Genomic DNA, 17,093 nt, shown 5'->3' with positions numbered 1-17,093 from the left:
TGTGTGTGTGTGTCAGTCTTCATGGGCCAGAATGGAGTCTTTGTGTGTCATGATGCTGAGTTGACCTTTGACAGCACATCCACGTAGACGCACGCACACACACACTTCTTTGTTTCTCATATCCTGTCTCTGCAAACACAACTCTTATCTCATCAGTTTTGCCCCTTTTCCCCCTGTGTAAAATCATGCTTAATGAACAAATATGTAAAACATTTATTTGAATGCATTTGTAAAGATTATTGACGTCCTCATGGCCAGTTGTGATAAGGAAGCATCGCTGACCCTGGTGCTACTCTGGTCTAGACTTATATCCGCTGTATATATTCCAGTATACACGCTCATTTTGGAGGTTTATCAGATCTGTCGTTTTTTTTATAGTGTCTTGCAATAAAATATTCTTTGGCTTTCAGTAGTAATTTATTTCTTCACCTTTCCTCTGACAGCTGCCTCAAAAGTCTGCCCTTTTATTTCTCCTTTCTCTTGTCTCAGCATTTTTTAAATCAGATTCGGAAACACTAATCAATGACCTTCTCCCAATGTGTATTAACCTATGGAAAAAGATTAAGCATGCAATGATTTTATAAACACTTTCAGTACTTCCATACGTTACACAGGGTCATACAGATGACCAAAGCCACATAAAATATAAACATATGTCTGCATCCACTTGACTTTCTCAAACTTGTATATAAATGATTTCCCTCTCTAATACCGCCCTCTGCTTATCCCCCTCTCCTCATCCAGCGTCTGAGCCATGTGGTGGCTATTTAGATGCCAGCGATGCCGGCTACATCACCACCCCCGGCTACCCACTGGAGTACCCACCTCACCAGAACTGTCGCTGGGTCATCACAGCCCCTGAGCCTTCTCAACGCATCGTTCTCAACTTCAACCCACACTTTGAGATAGAGAAACTGGACTGCAGGTAATGGATGGATGGATGGATGGATTTCAAAGACATGGGATGGCCGTCAAACAAAGAGATTTGGAGAATTAAAGAGTTAATGAAGAGGGGTGAAGATTTTGATTGCATGTGAAGTTAGATTGCAACTAAGAACCGATGGAAAGTGTGAGGAGTGTTGACTACAGCGCGGTGGAAAAAACTTCTAAGTTCCTCTCACTGTCTCTTTGGAGTTTCTGCCTCCACCAGCCTGTCTCTGTGTGAGAGTTGTTGGGTGTATTTGGTGAACTTCAGCCCACTCTCCTCCTGTTTCTCTGGCTGTAGCTAGCCCATAAAAATCACTTTGGGACCTCCCTTGGTCCTTTGTCTCTAATTATCAAAGTCTAATTACAACACATTTACTCCTCCAAAATGCTTTTCACACTTGTGAAGAATTAACGGAGATGAGAGGATTTAGTGTCCATCATTGTTTTTGGGTGTTTGGCTTTGGTCACATGGTGAGACTGAATGAGAGGCAGGCAGTTCTGGAGCGTGAAATAAAAATACAGCACACAGAGACAAAGGCAGACAGGCATGCTGGGAAATTAGGGAAAAATGCTAGCAGGGAAGCAATATACTGGTTAAGAAGCGAACGCATATTTCATAAAGTTTAAAAAACAGTAATGAAATGGCAATTATACTGAAAAGATGCACTAAAAATAAAATAATATGATTACAAGTTGAATATCTGTATGATTAAACCAATTAAATAAGTTAAACAAAAAAAACTACTGGATGACACAAAAAAAATTAAAAAAAAGTTGGAAAGATGCTGAAACAAGAAAACTGCTAGTTATGTGAGCAGAAGACACATAAATACAAAAACATATAACTGCTTGTACTGATGTGCTTTTCTAAAATGCAGGGTCACAGATACAAACCCACTGACACAGGCAAAAGGGCAGAAAGATACAGAACACACACACACACACACGCACACACACTTACTCTTTTCCCCCCTCTCCCATTATGTCTCTGTTCCGGTGCTTTCCCACCCAGTTATTAACATTTCAGCCATATCAATTATGGATAGGTGAATTTCCCCACTCAGATGTACCAAAATCATTCAGACATTTCTTTGTTGGAATTGAAGCATCAATATTTCACCGGCGGGCTGTTTGTTGAAAGGCTGAAAGGTTGAAGGCCTGCTGTGCTCTGCTCTGTTTTGCTTTATTTTTGCACTGTGCTGTGGAAATGAAAAACATACCTCTCTGTCTGTCTCCCCATCCTCGTCATTTTTCAGTTTTACTCTGCAAGTCTTATCCCCTGATCAGCTTGATGCATCCAACGCTTTCTCTCTCTTCATGTCTACCCCACCGTTCCCCTCTTCTCCCCCTCATCTTTCTCCCACTGCCTTGCTTTCCCAGGTCTCTCTGAATTTCTTACATCCATTTAAAGTCCAGTAGTTTCCCAGGAGGAGAAACTGTGGTTGAACCGCTACAAACAACAAGCTCTGATTTATTCATCATGGTGTACCCATAAAGCATGTGTGTATTTGTGGTTGCTCTATATTTTAAGATTTTTGCTGTGCGTCTAAACAATTTCTGAGTTCCAGTTTTCCTCTGGTGATGACAAACTGTATTTTTTAGAAGTGATTGTTGAATCGTGCCAATAAGAGTGAGATATTTGCAGTGTTGGTGGTAACATCTCAAGTCTAATAGGCTGTTATTTACAGGTGTCCTACTGTGCAGAGCTATTTAAGTCTACAGGCGTCCAACGCCTGGAGCGTGTGTGCCTGTGTTTGTGTGTGTGTGCAGGGGTAGGCTGAAATTGAGCTGTTAGGTTCAGAGGGCACACAGGCCAAGGAGAAGACGCAGAGTCTGTGTGTGTGTGTGTGTGTGTGTGTGTGTGTGTGTGTCTGTCTGTCTGTCTCTGTTTCAGTCTCCATCTCCGTTTCTGGCTGTCACACTTCTTTCTTGAACTTTTACCCCTCTTCTTTCTTTTTTCTGTCTCTAATTGTTATATTTGACATTTTTCAGATTTGTCATAATATGGTCATAAGAACATTATCCATATGTTTCTTTTTTCAAGCTTGTAGATTACAGCTTTGAGAAACAGAAAACTGCTGTTCATCCTCAGTGTAAGGAGAGGGGAAAAGATACAGACACACACACACACACACACAATCATCTTATTGAGACAAAGCAGCCATCTATGTTTGTAGACAAAGACTACATTATGAACAGGCAGTACGGTTCCTCTCTGTCTATCTTTGCCATATTAAAAAAACCTCAAACCTTGTCTCTCGTAAAAAACCATTACCGACACACTCACACACACACAAACTGCACTATTATGAATCTGCACGGTCCAACAAGGCTTGTTTTATTATGTCACTACGTTGAAGCAATCTAATCTATTATGATCCTGATTGCAATTTAAGATGGTAATCTGTAATCCATAATGCATCACATTTTGTCAAGCACTCTGCTGGCTCTGCAGGCAAAATCGATGGGGAGGTGGTCAGACAGAGAGAGATGTTTTCATTAAGATTCATATACAGTGGCAATCTAAGCGCCACGAGAGGGCTGGAGGAAGGGAGACAGATGATCAGGGAGACTGAAAGATGCCTGTGCCCCTACTAAGACTAGTGCAGCCATGGCCAATCATGACTCACCACGACTTCCCTATTTTTCCATCACATGACCGGCACCGTGGTACCACGTTAATCTGTAACTGGTGACAGGTTTCACTTATCAACATCTAGTAGTGCTCGTGTTGGATCAAAACCACATGATGGACTTAATTTTTTGCATCCACCACTATCTGCGGTGACGGTTATTTGAAGATCTTAGGTGTGCAGCTGTTAAAGAGATGTCGACTTAATTGAATCTGAAAGGGTCTTCTGTTTGGCGTGACTTTTAGTTAACACTCCTTAGCAACAAGTTCAGCTCTCGGACAGATTTCCATAAATGTATTGGAAAGACAAGCTACTTAATTTCCTTGTATCTGTATTCGTGGAACAGAGGATAGCACGTCTTTCAAATGATGAATATTTATGATGCGAATTCATCTGACAGAAAGCAATATTAAATTTTCATTGTGGTAGTTAGTTAAATAGTGACGGTCAAAGAACTGCAAAAGAAAAAAAAAAAAAATCCCCTTTTCGCCGTTGGAGGCAGCGGTTGGTTGTCTACTTCACATTTTCCTCTTAGCTCACTGCACTGTCTCTGGAAGCAAGCTCTCTATTTGGAAAGAAGGTGTGCATGCGCGCGCACACACACACACACACACACACAGCTGCTTAGGGAAAAGTGCAGCGTCAGGGTCCGTTGAGGCCAGGCTCAAATCATTCTGACAGCTACCTCCTCTCTCTCTCTCCTCTCCCCTTTCCTCCTCCCTCTCTCCCTCTCCTCTCCCCTGCATTTATCTCACCCTTCCTCACCTCTCCCGCCCCCTCACCACTGCCCAATGGACCCCATCTATCATCTTTCATCTGCTCTTGCACCTTCCTCTGTCCCACCTTCTTTTCCCTTCACCTCCCCGTGTGCATCTTACTTCATCACCTCCCCTTTCCTCATGTCCGCCCCCCTCTCTCCTTCCTCCCAGTTCCTCTCCCTCTTTCTTTCCCTTCCGTCCTTCTCATCTCCTCACCATCATCCTTCTGCAGCTTGCCAATCTTTTGTAGGCCAAATCATTATTCAACGTTGCATATGAGAAAACACAGGCAGCAGGCCAAATGCCACATTCTCCTCTCCTTTTCTCTCTGCCTTTTTTCTCTTATTTTCTCATCTCCAGCTTCTTCCTTTGTCTCTCTCTTTGCATCTGTTCTTCTCTCTTTATCATTCATAGACTTTTCCTCAGCCTATATCTGTCTTCATCCTCTTTTATCCTTCCGTCTGCATCTATCCATCACTTAAATCCCCTCTCTATATGTCTGTCTCTTATTCTCATCCTCTCCTCATTCTCCAGCCTCTCCAGTCCTCCTTTACATCATATCACACCCAAGTCAGATGCTATCTGTAATATTGATATGAGAGGAACACACACACACATGCAGACAAACACATATACACACACACACACACACACACACACACACACGTACAGTATAAGGCTCACATACACTTGCATAAACAAGAAGTGCAATGATTTTTGGGCTCTTGGATAAACTTATAAACAGTGAAAGCACCACAAGCAGACAGGCACGTAGGCTGTTTCACGGTTATGTGACTTACACAATAAGTGTGGAGTAAAGCAGTGAGTTAAGAAGTGATTTATATGACAGAGAAGCTGCAGTCAACGATAATGGTTTCACTAATGATTTAGACCTTGTCTTTGTACTGTGTATCAATCAATCATTTAACTTCATGCTGGCTAAGTCCATCTTCTCTTCTCTTCTCTTCACTTCTCTTCTCTTCTCTTCTCTTCTCTTCTCACAGTAACCCATCTTTGCACAGGACTCAAGTGTAACAACTATTTTAATATGAACCTTGTAAAACATACTCTGCCTGTACAATACTTGCATAGTGATAGGACTTGTAGAATATTTGATCAAATGCACACGTACAGACATACCTGACCGGCAGGCAAAGGTCCTGGGGACAGGACCAAAAGAAAAGGAAAAGGTAGAGTGATGTGATGTGACACTGGCCTTAGGGCAGAGGGGGAAAAAAGAGAAAGTACGGGGGAGAGATGAAGAGACTCTATGACAGAGAGAGGAACAGCATTTGGAGTGACAGTGGATGTTCAGTTACCAGCTGTGGGCATTTAGCAGCTGCCTGCATGTTTGAATTAATATCACAGTGACTCTACCAGCAGGAGAGTCATGCGTCCAGACAAGCATCCTAGCACAAAGCTGAAAGAGCATGTCATTAAATAGCTACAGAGGCAGGAGCCAAGAGAACACCTTGTGATCCAGAAGTGTGGGGCAAGACAGCTTGAGTTATATTTACCTGCTCTTGATAAATTAAAATTAAAGGCAGCAATGACTCTAGATGCCTGAATGCAAACTATGCTTTTACCCGTTTTAATTGTTACCATGACCGCATTGCCTAATTTATTGCAGGGATAGGCGTGTAGCTGCTTTTAGGGAATGTAAATCAGACAGCAGCGAGCTACATGTGATCTCTTTCAACAGCAATTTCAGCCTGCTGGTCAGCAATAAGAAATGTTAGGCTTTCCTCCACTTTGGGGGTTGATAGTTTAGTCAAGCAGGCGTCTTGTTTTTTTCCCAATTCAACAGCAGAGAAATAGCAGCAGCGATGTGGAGTCTTTTGTCCAAAATCCTGAGATATGCCCCGTGCATGAGTGCATGAACTCCAGACAGCTCAAACCTGTTGTAAGTTTTAAAAAAGCACCTCCCAACGCTTACAACATGTCCAGTATAACCAAGACCTCACACCGTTTATCAAGCATAATAGACGCTCAATAGTTCACTCAGTGAGAAGTAAATGGAGATTTCTGACACTTACTGATAACTGTGGGATTCCTGGTAGAAAGTAATGTACACCCCATGGACACTACTTTTTTTGTTTCATTGGGGTTTCGTTTCAAACTGTGTGGTGGATACATTTACACAGTCACTCTGAGTTTGGACACAGTCCTGTGGATCTCAAATGTGAAGACTTGTTAATCTACAAGTTGGCGACTTTCGGAAATCCTCTCTGTCTGACACTGTTGTGGAAAATCAAAGGAATCAGCCGGACACCAACTTCAGCAGCCTCTGGGAATTTTATTAAATACAACACAGCTTCACAAGCTCTTCAATGTTCAGTTCCAATTCAATTCCAAAGTTCTGATCAACTTCAGGGGCTTTTATACTTTAATACTGCGTCACTTACTCAATGTGTGTGTATTGGTGTGTGTATGATTATTCTGGTGAGTTGTTTGTGACATCCTGCTTTTCACTTTGTGTGTGTGTAGTACTCCAGTAACTTGCGTGCATATCTCTCTGCTACTGCAGAGTGTGTGTGTGTGTTATTTACCTCACCGTGCCAGGTATTGTTATGGATGTTCTCATGAATCTCCAGGACAGGACAGTCAGACATCCTGTGCAATGTGTGTGTTCTGTTATCAAACTTTAACATATTTTTCCTCCTACAACACACACACACACACACACACACACAGGTAATAATGATAATATTAGTGGTCTGATTTACAGACACTCCCTGTGGCCCTGAAGGTATACCTGATCAATGTCTGTTACTGTTGCATGTGTGTGTGTGTGTGTATGTGTATGTGTGTACATGTGAGTGTGTGTGTATTTGAAGGACTGACCCTGATCAATGTGTGTTAAAGCCATAATGAGGAATCGATTGGTTGTCCCGGAGACTACTGCCAGACATACGCGCACACACACACACACACACACACACACACACACACACACACACACACACACACACACACACACACACACACACAGACATAAACACACATGCACACACACTGTCCATCTGTCTGCAGTAATAGGCCTATTACTTGATAACAGTGAGGTCAGTCATCCTCCTCACTCTCTATTAATTGCTTCAGTGACAGACTGACTATGGCTGCATTTTCACAGGTATATGAATTTCATCATTTATGTAGAGGGTGAATGTGTGGGTCACACACATAAACTTGAGCTCACATTAAATTAAAGCATGCAACTTTAGTGTTGCGGGGCACCCAATGTCCACAGGTTCATGCAAACAAAACACGTTACTATGATTAACTTACTCTGAGTAGCATTGGGCATGAATGAGTCCCTGCTAACCAGTTATCTAGACTGAGGCAGGAGCTATGGTGGCTGTGGACATGGACTCTTGCTTCAACAAGTTTTGTATCAGGTGCCCAGTAATGCTTCTAATTGAATCAGAATTGAATGGTCTCCTGTATTAATGAAGTAGTGGGTTTACTACTGGGTACTGGGTTTTCTTACCTTAGATGTGGAGTTTTAGTAGTCTGTGAACATTAGGAACATAGGAATGCCTTTCAGGCTCTGTGTGGTTGCATATGAATGTGTAGTGTTTGAAAGCTTTTGTCTCCTGGGATTCATGAAAATAAGAAGTAGGAGTTGGTAAGAAACATCAGTAGCAGCTTCTGAACCAGAGCATGACATACCTTGAGGGAATCACCAGTGCCGCTGTGGACAGAGTCCAGTTTTACTTCCCTATGAACCACCTTAAAATAAACCTTAGACCTTTAGTTGAATAGCGCTGAATCATTCACATGACTGAGTGATTCAACACATACACATAAACACACACATATATATATGTTGGCATAGCTGACTGTTTCAGTTCCTCTAAAAATGTTTGTATGGGGCCACAGATGATTTCACTTCTCTTTCAGAGAAATCTGCACTGTTGCCCATAAATGTTTTTTTTTTACCTCTTCTCATGAAATGATTGACAATGTGATTTATTCTTGATAAATAATGTGTATATCTTCTCAACTTTATTGATCAAACTCTTTCAAACATATCACAGTGAAACTTAAACGACAATTAACCTTTGCAAACTGTGTATTCAGGCTTTGACAAAATTGGGGGGATTGAACAATTATTCCAACTTTATGGGCAACAGTGTACTTGAAAAGATGGCAAAGTTGAAAACAATCAAATAAAATAAAAACACAACACCAAAAAAACAGAATAAAAACGTAATAATGGAAACCTCTCTATTTGTTAGAAAAAATAATACATTTTGTATAACCATTAGCCTCAAATTCCAGTGTCCTACCAAGTTTGTATTCAGTTCAGTTTGATTTAGTTTAGTTCAAATTATGGTTAGACTGTCATCATGTTTGCCGCACAAACATAGAACAAAAAAGACAACAAAGCCCATACAAGAAATTTAAATGTGGACAAATGAACAATTAATGACATATTGAAGTTTGAATGGATTTTCATCCTCTTCGTTCAACACAGTGTCACTTTAAGTCTGGCCTGCTTTCAGCTGTGTGTCCATGTGTGTCTGTGGCGCAGACGCTCCGTCTACTGCTCAGGGCACCCCTGATGTTTGAAAGAAATGTGCAGGTGTAAGAAGACAACTCCTGACCTACAGAGAGCTAGAGAGAATGTGCGAAAGGCAATTAAGACCAAGGCAGAAGGGAGGGGTAGGAGGGAGGAGGGGTGGAAGTGCATCTGTACACAAACCTTTTCCTCGGTTCACGTCAGACAGGCTTTGGAGAGCTTTCTCGCTCGTGAAACACTCCTACCCCCAAAACACACACACACACACACACTCACGCACACACACGCGCGCACACACACACACACACAAGCACACTTGACTCTCATAATGTCACATTTTAGTCAGTTTTAAGTCCACTTCAGCAGCTCCATCTGTGTTTACAATGCATCATGAATGCTGGACCTTCTTAACAGCCGTAACCTCGCTTGTTTGTTTTTCTTCATTTCCTCCATGTAAGCAAGGAAAATAAATCCTGTACGCTGCTTGTTAACAAGAGAATTTTAGGGCAAAGTAGGGGGAGAAACTAATTCAGACGTCATGTAATTCCCTATGGCAAATCTCAGAAAATCACTGATTGGCTTCAGTGAAATATATTTGGGGGAAAGACGGGAGAGAGAGGGAGAGACAGATGATAACAGTTAGAAGCTGTGCACCTCCTACACAGAGACAGATTGGAGGAAACCTCAAACCCTTCTATAGATCCATCTGAGTGCATGGCCACAGGCTCTGTGTGTGCATCACTGTGTTAATGTGTGAGACAGAAAGCTGGTGTGTTTTCTCAGGTCTCTTGCGTACGTGTGTGTGCTGACTTAGAAGTAGCTGCATATGTCTTCCTGCTTTCTTCTGAAGGCACAGAGCTGTAGGGAGGGAGGAATGGATGGAGGGGCACCTGTCTCTGTCTGTCTGAGGGGAGGAGCTGGCAGGGTGAATGCAGTGTCGTGTTCTCTCTCTGATTGCGTCCACACTGAATTTAAAATCTTTTTTTCTCTCTGTCTCGGTGCCACTATTTTGTGAGACGGTTTTGCGATCTTAAAACAGTGACATTGGAGCAGCAGTTTCTGTTTCAGGTTTTATTTGCCATGATCAAAAGTCTGTATACTCACCCAGCAGTCACAAAAGCAAAAAACTAAATTGTGAGTTTAAAATAAAGTCAAGGTGATGGAGAGCAGATCGGGACAAGATGGATATAAGCAGCTTAGATGCAACAGAATAACTGGGCTGTCTGCCCCACTCCTCACTACACGGTAGCTGTTATTGATCCTCAACAGAAATATGACTAAGAACAGGAGATTTTACCATTTTCCTATTGCTCACCTTTAAAGGTGCAGTGTGCAAGTACTATCCTCCATTTGTCACAGCACAAAATAGTCTTCCTCCTCTTTCTTCTTCTTAGTCTTCTAACTAGTGCATTCGCACCACCAAATTCAAGCTGCCACTTCAGTATAAAAACAAAAGGACCCTCTTTGTCCGTTCTAGGCTACTGTAGATGTTGGTGTGCATGATGGGAGAACATGGAGGACCCTGTCCTTATGTAGACATAAAGGGATCATTCAAATGTAACAAAAACCCAATAAGTCTCAGGTGATTATACACTTTCTAAATCCTGCACACTGTACATTTAAGAATACAACCTGAAAATGTTAGTGTATCTATCTATCTTGCTCTCATCTTTCCTATCACTGTTGTTAATGAAGTGTAGATATTCACAAATTGTAATATCCCCTCTCTCTCTCTATCTCTCTATCCTGTGTCACACCCATGTTGGCTTTTGGCCACTGTTTATGTGCTTGACAGCACATTAGTGAAGCTAGAGAGGAAAAGGGGATGGAGAGAGAAAAGGGAAAAATCAAAGAATGATAGAAAACCAGAAAACATTGAGAAGTGAAACACTGAGAAATAATTAGGGAAACAGTGAGCCAGCAAGACAGAGAAAAAGAGATCTTGTCTGGATACGAGTTGCCTCTAAACAAAGTTGTCGTTACAGACAAGAGGAGGCGGAAACTGTCACCGGGATGAGGCGTTCTCTTGGGAAAATATGACAGGGACTGTGACATATACACACATACACACACACAGTGCAGTGACAGCTTGCATCATCACTGTGGTGTTAGTTCCACGCAAAGCAGACACTAAGCATGATGGGAGAGTGGGAGGTGTCTGACCCTCGTTATGTCAGGAGCTTGCTCACCTGTTGGAAAAGTACAGAACACACGCAGACGCAAATTGCATATGCACTGCATGCACACACACACACACACACACAGTGAATGGCAAAGACAAAAACATGCTCTTTTGTGGGTCTATACACACATTACACTGTGTATGCGCAGCAAAATTCTTATCCGTATACTTCTGATTAGCTGAATCCAGTCTGATCGCCATTGGTTTCTTTATGTCCTATCATTGCAAGAGGTGTGCATGTGTACAGTATATGTGTGCTTGTGTGTATTACTGTGCTGTATTGGGGACAAAAAGTTTCCCAGTCAAACCATTGGAATTCCAAATTTCTTATGACATGCAAGTAGTGTTTATGGGTAGAGTTAGGGTAAGTCTCCATAAAATTAATGTAAGTCAATGTAATGTCCTCCGAAGTGGAAACACAGGGCTCGTTCACTGTGTGTGTGGCCACAGTGTGTGTGTTTTTAATTCCAGGTTCAGGAATGGTAGTCCATATAACTCTGAATGCATGCTAACAAATAGTGAAAAGATTAACACCCTTTTTATATTTATGTATCTTTAATGTGTTTGAACAGCAGTAATAAAGAATGATTTGTGATCCCATGGTACTTGTCCTCATGTGTTGGGTTGCTGGTAGGCCTTCTTTTGCAGACTTGTGGTATTTTTGAAAAGTCAATTAATAGAAAAGACCAGATACTTTGGGTTCTTTTGAGGTTAAGGCTCGTTTAAATGATTACTTGAGTCACTGAAATGTAGAAAGCTCAATATTAGAGCAATTAACAGCACTGTAGTCAGAACCAATCCATATGACAGATGAAGATATGCAAATAGGGTTCAGCCATGGTTTTGCTTTACTGTGCGAAAATCCCTGATTAAAGTTGAATAAAACTTGAGGTCCTCTTTCATGGCAAGTTGCTCAAAGGAATTTCTCTCCAGGAGGCTATTTTAGAGCCAGGCAGGTGCGTCTTTGGTATCCAGACACAGAGGCAACGTTCCTGCTGTGGGTCTGGAGACAGGTTCTAACATTTGTGGTCAGAAAACATGAAAGAAATGGGAATAAAAATAGATTTCAAGTCAGAACCTTCCCCTTATGGATTGAAAGAAGCCCAAGGAAACCTTTCTGCTCATGTGTAATGTTAAGCAAACATATGTGCATGTCTAATTTTTGGTAAAGTCTGATTTTCATGCGCATATATTAAGAACAAGTTGTTAATATTCCCATTAACTTGTGTCTTGTAGTCTTGTAGTCTTTGTGCATTGAGACATTATCCGTCTATTCCTTCATTTATTACCAACAGGATTAGTAATAATTCAGCCCAGTCCCCCTATAATAGTCATCAGTGTGAGATTTTTCTGATGACGTAAAAAACAGGGGAATACTGGAGCTAAATCCACTGTAAAAAACAGAAAGTGTGATTTTTTGCCTGAGGACTGAAGGGTCAGGCCTCAGGCCACGTTACAACCATTATTGAATGAGACTTCGGCAAAATGTAAACTAGAGTCATTTGTTCCACATAAATCCCTTTCAGGGAACAAAGGCTGTAGGGTTCACCTACAGTTTGAAAAGCCTGACCATAACGTACGCTCTCACACTCGATTTCGACCGTAGTATAACGTATAGCATGAGACGTGTGAGGTGCATTTTCTGGTTTTATGTACAATGCAACACTTGTGTGGTTGTCATTTCTCATGAAAGAATTACACTATATTGCTTAAAACGCTTGGAATTTATTCCGTGTTTATTAACAGTGGAAATGGTTTATATTTATCATGTCTGTTCAGATTGGTCACATGTACACAGTACACATGTAACACCTCTGTTTTCTCAAGCAATCTGAAAGGCAGCACATCATTTTACATTTACACTGCCTTTGTTTGTATTATAATAGTTATAATCCATAAAATGGTGTTCTGTAGACCATGAAGCCCGTAGCAGTTTGAGTATATAATCACTCGATTACAGTGCAGTTACAGAATTTCAAAAAGGTTTCTCTTGCTATTTTGCCTCATGCAGGTGGTTCTTTTCCTCCTCCACCGTCTGTGAACTGCCAGCGTCTTCTGCTGCATTCATTTGAATTGCAATGACAACCATGCTTCTGCTGATAGTAACTGCTTTCAGAAGTCCCTCTAGCCACCGAGAGATGCAAATAGTTTGCTCATTGCTTCAGTTTCATAGCCAAATCCATTGCAATGCCTGCCAATTGAATAAAACCAATAAAAAAAAGAGTAACAGCATCAGAGTCAAAGCAGCTTGGAAGAATTCATCAATTTCCTCTTCCTCAAATTAAAGTCTCCTCTTCCCTCCTCCACAGAACACCTCATCTGTACATTAGTTAAATGTCTGTACCTCAAGCGTTTACAGACATAAGATGCAAATCTCAGGGCTGTGTTAAAAATCAGGGTAGAAATTGAGTTGAATATAATGAATCACTGTATATATGTATATAGTAGAGGAGATATTTCATAACATTTATTTGTCTTCTGCAGGTATGACTACGTAGAGATCCATGATGGAAACTCAGAGTCGGCTGACCTACTGGGGAAGCACTGCAGCAACATCGCCCCTGCACCGATCATATCATCAGGACCCTCACTCCACATAAAGTTCGTATCGGACTACGCCCACCAGGGGGCGGGCTTCTCTCTGCGCTACGAAATCTTCAAAACCGGTAAATGGATGCTACTGTTGCTTTGTATGTTCTTGCACTTAGTCCAAAACATTATTTATGATACAAGTTGACGGACACGGTGATAGTAACAGGCATAGTTTAAAATGGGGAGATCCCATGTTCTCCAGGTTGTTCCGATATGTGACTCTGTTGTATGGCTTTGAAAAGTTTTCCTCTTTTGATGAAGTGATATTCTTCCAAAGTTCCCAAAACCCATAAGAGGGACATTATCTCTGTAAATGAACCCTCACAAAAAAGGTCAAAAAATTGACCTGGACTTCAGAAGGATTGCACCTTTACAAATAGGCTATTAGCAACTGTATTACAAGCTACTCATAGAGGACTCAACATGCTTCATTAGGTGACCAAGCCTCGTTTATCTCCCCGGTGTCATGGGAGACTGAGAGAAACAGACGAGAGACACAGCAGAGGACCCTTGAGAGCCCCTTAGACTGTCCAGGCGAAACATCGCTCCCCTTCATGGCACTTTGTGTGTGTGTGTGTGTGTCTTTGTGTATATATATATATGTGTGTGTGTGTGTGTGTGTGTGTGTGTGTGCCTGACATGGCTCCCCTTCACGCTGCCATGGGTCAGCCAAAGCGAGACCAATTGAGATCAAGGGCGAGTAAGACAGAGGGGCGCATAGTGTCAGCCCCACAGCCATCTTGTCCCGTTCCCCCTGAAAGCATTCCCCACATGCCTGCTTAATTGAGTCCTGAGCCATGTTCCCTTGAGACACCCGCACACACGCACACACACACGCACACACACACACACACAGAAGAAACCTCAACAGGCTGGTGCCAGCAAGTGAGAAACACCGACAACCACACATGTTGTGTTAGTAACCTCAGCCCTCTGTGTGTGTGTGTGTGTGTGTGTGTCTTTTGCGCTTGACACAGTCCACCTGGGCTGTGGACATTAAAACAACAAGGGTGTCAGTGTTCACACCCCAGCACCCCAGGGAGAGCACTACAGATAGAGAGAGAGAGATTTGTGAATCAATGAATTGATTTTGGATTTGTGACAATCTAAAGCCTGCAAAACATAAAACATTGAACACGATTACAGTAGTTTCATGGGAAGCATTCAGATGAAGAGCACTGTTTTCTTTTCATAGAGCTCTGTCCTCACAGTTGTCATCACAGGAAAACTACTTAGTGAGAAGTATTTCATTCTGAATGTTCAGTTCACACAATTTCAGTTCATTACATTAAAAATAAACATTTTGTTATGTTAAATGTTTTTAGGAAATAAGCAAAGCACTATTTCTCTTTTTCAGTTTTCAGCTGGTTTTGAAAAGGTTTCATAAATCAAAGGCTGTCACAGTTTTCTCTACCTAAAGGAGACCATGTGGCCCTTCAACTTCCCCAATCTAATAAATCATAAATCATTATCATACCTTTAGTGGCAGGATGACATCATTTGTGACATAGATATAATAAAAATAAAACAAAACAAAACAAACAATCAAATATGTTTTTAGGCTTTAAGGGCTTTGGCCAAGTCCTCTCTCTTCTCAGTCCTACCACCTGCTTGAATGTAAACCAATGTTGTCTCGGGGGGCCATTGGCTGAAACAAATCATTCTGTCGTTTTGTCCTGTTTGACAGTCTCTGTTTAGAGGGAATCCTACCCAGATATCTATCAGCTACATACATACAAGACCTCTGTTAAGAACAGCTGCTTCGATCGATTGACTATGTAATAGCATACACAAGACTTCCTCTAGTTTGTCTGTGTCATTTTGTGTGTGTGTGTGTGTGTGTGTGTTTGTGTGTTGGTGCATGTGTTTGTGTCCAGCCTTCTTTGGCAGTAATGATGCAGCCATTTGGAACATTCAAGCTGTTGCCATACTGCTAACAAGATCTTGTTATCCTGGAAGGTGCAGCAGACCGTCTGGTTGCGTGGGTGACTAGATGTGTGTCACAGTGTATATGTGTGTGTGTGTGTGTGTGTGTGTGTGTGTGTGTGTGTGTGTGTGTGTGTGTGTGTGTGTGTGCTTACGTGTGTGTTACACCTGCCCTAAAGCCTCACGGTGAACTGTCTCAATATGTATCTATCTGTGCTACCCCTGCACATTCTGCTCTGTTCAACCTAAAAGAAAGAAAAGTTTCTCCACTCGTTACCTTCGTGTGTTTCCACTGCCTCCACTTGATAGAAAATGTACTCTCACTGCCAGACACAGAAAGTATGTGGGGGAAAAACAATGATGGAGGCACTCACGGTGAAGAGGTGTTATGCACAGCTGTAGTTTTTGTAATATTTTCATTTGAAAACCCCTCTTTTGAATTCCATAATTACAACTATGATCTATTTAACTATTTATCTATCTGTCGGAAAATTTAGATTTTCTGCTCTTTCTTTCTGAATAGTGTTTGAATAATAGAATTGTATGATCACGTTGTAGGACTTAATCAACTCATCTCATTTGGCTTTTCGTCTCATTTTTCTCTTTAATATTTTCTCTTTTAATCTCTGTTACTGGAAGCTGTTGCAAGACGACCTTTGTTGGGCTGAGAGCATTTTCTGGGACAGGAAAAACCTTTGTATTGGGGCCTGTAAATCAAATTATTTTGTGAATCTTTTAGATGGAAAACAAGAAGTCCTTATAATTCTAAAGTTGTTCAGTCGTTCAATCTGTTTCACTGTCCTGTGTTGCCAGCGTTGATAATGCTTTTTCTTTTCTCCTCTCGATTCCTTCATTCTTTTGACTGAATATTTAGGGGTGGTCTCTGCCACAATCCCTTCCTGTTACTGGGGTCTGTGTTTAAGACTAATGAGAAGGTCTGTGTGTGTGTGTGTGTGTGTGTGTGTGTGTGTGTGTGTGTGTGTGTGTGTGTGTGTGTGTGCGTATGTGCGTGTGCGTGTCTGTGTTGGAAGAGATCGTCGCCCTTCTCTCTGGGTGTCCTAATTACTGGACCCCTCAAAGATTAACAGTCTAATCAGTCTGGAAACAGCACACATACATATACAGAAGCTCGCATCTACCATGGAAAACAAAGGCATGCATGTGTTCTGTTCATTTTACAGTCACATTTGCAGAACATGCTCTGTAGTACATGTGCACAGCTTGTAAATACAAGGACTTATAATGCAGTGATGCAAACGTACACATGAACACAGACTCATGCATGCATGCTAGTAACAGAAAATTAAGGGCTTGAACAAACACAAAAGATAATGATTGATAAATAACCATGCCACACTTGTTTTTGTTTACAACTCTGTTACTATGGATACTGTAGTAAAACTCCAGCCAATAGGAACACAGCCACCATAATGTGGCGACCAATCATAGTTCACTGTCTAGGTCGTGTGCCCCCAGCTGTTATTGTGACCCAGAACTCACCAGACACACACACACACACACACACACACACACACACAAGAATTCATTGATGC

The 17,093-nt window shown here is 41.6% G+C and overlaps 1 protein-coding gene across 2 annotated transcripts in view; it reads left to right on the top strand.

Moving 5' to 3' along the window:
- Positions 1–17,093, top strand: part of LOC139208397 (neuropilin-2-like) — a 91,569-nt gene that overhangs the window by 11,238 nt on the left and 63,238 nt on the right. For both annotated transcript variants that reach the window (XM_070838065.1, XM_070838064.1), the window contains exons 2-3: positions 745–925; positions 13,507–13,688. In XM_070838065.1, the coding sequence (XP_070694166.1) occupies positions 745–925; positions 13,507–13,688 (363 nt within the window). The remainder of the gene's footprint in view (positions 1–744; positions 926–13,506; positions 13,689–17,093) is intronic.

This window comes from Pempheris klunzingeri, chromosome 10 (genome assembly GCF_042242105.1).
Source record: "Pempheris klunzingeri isolate RE-2024b chromosome 10, fPemKlu1.hap1, whole genome shotgun sequence".
Lineage (NCBI taxonomy): Eukaryota > Metazoa > Chordata > Actinopteri > Acropomatiformes > Pempheridae > Pempheris > Pempheris klunzingeri.
The sequence above is the reverse complement of the archived record's forward strand: the minus strand, read 5'-3'. Positions and strand labels throughout refer to the sequence as shown.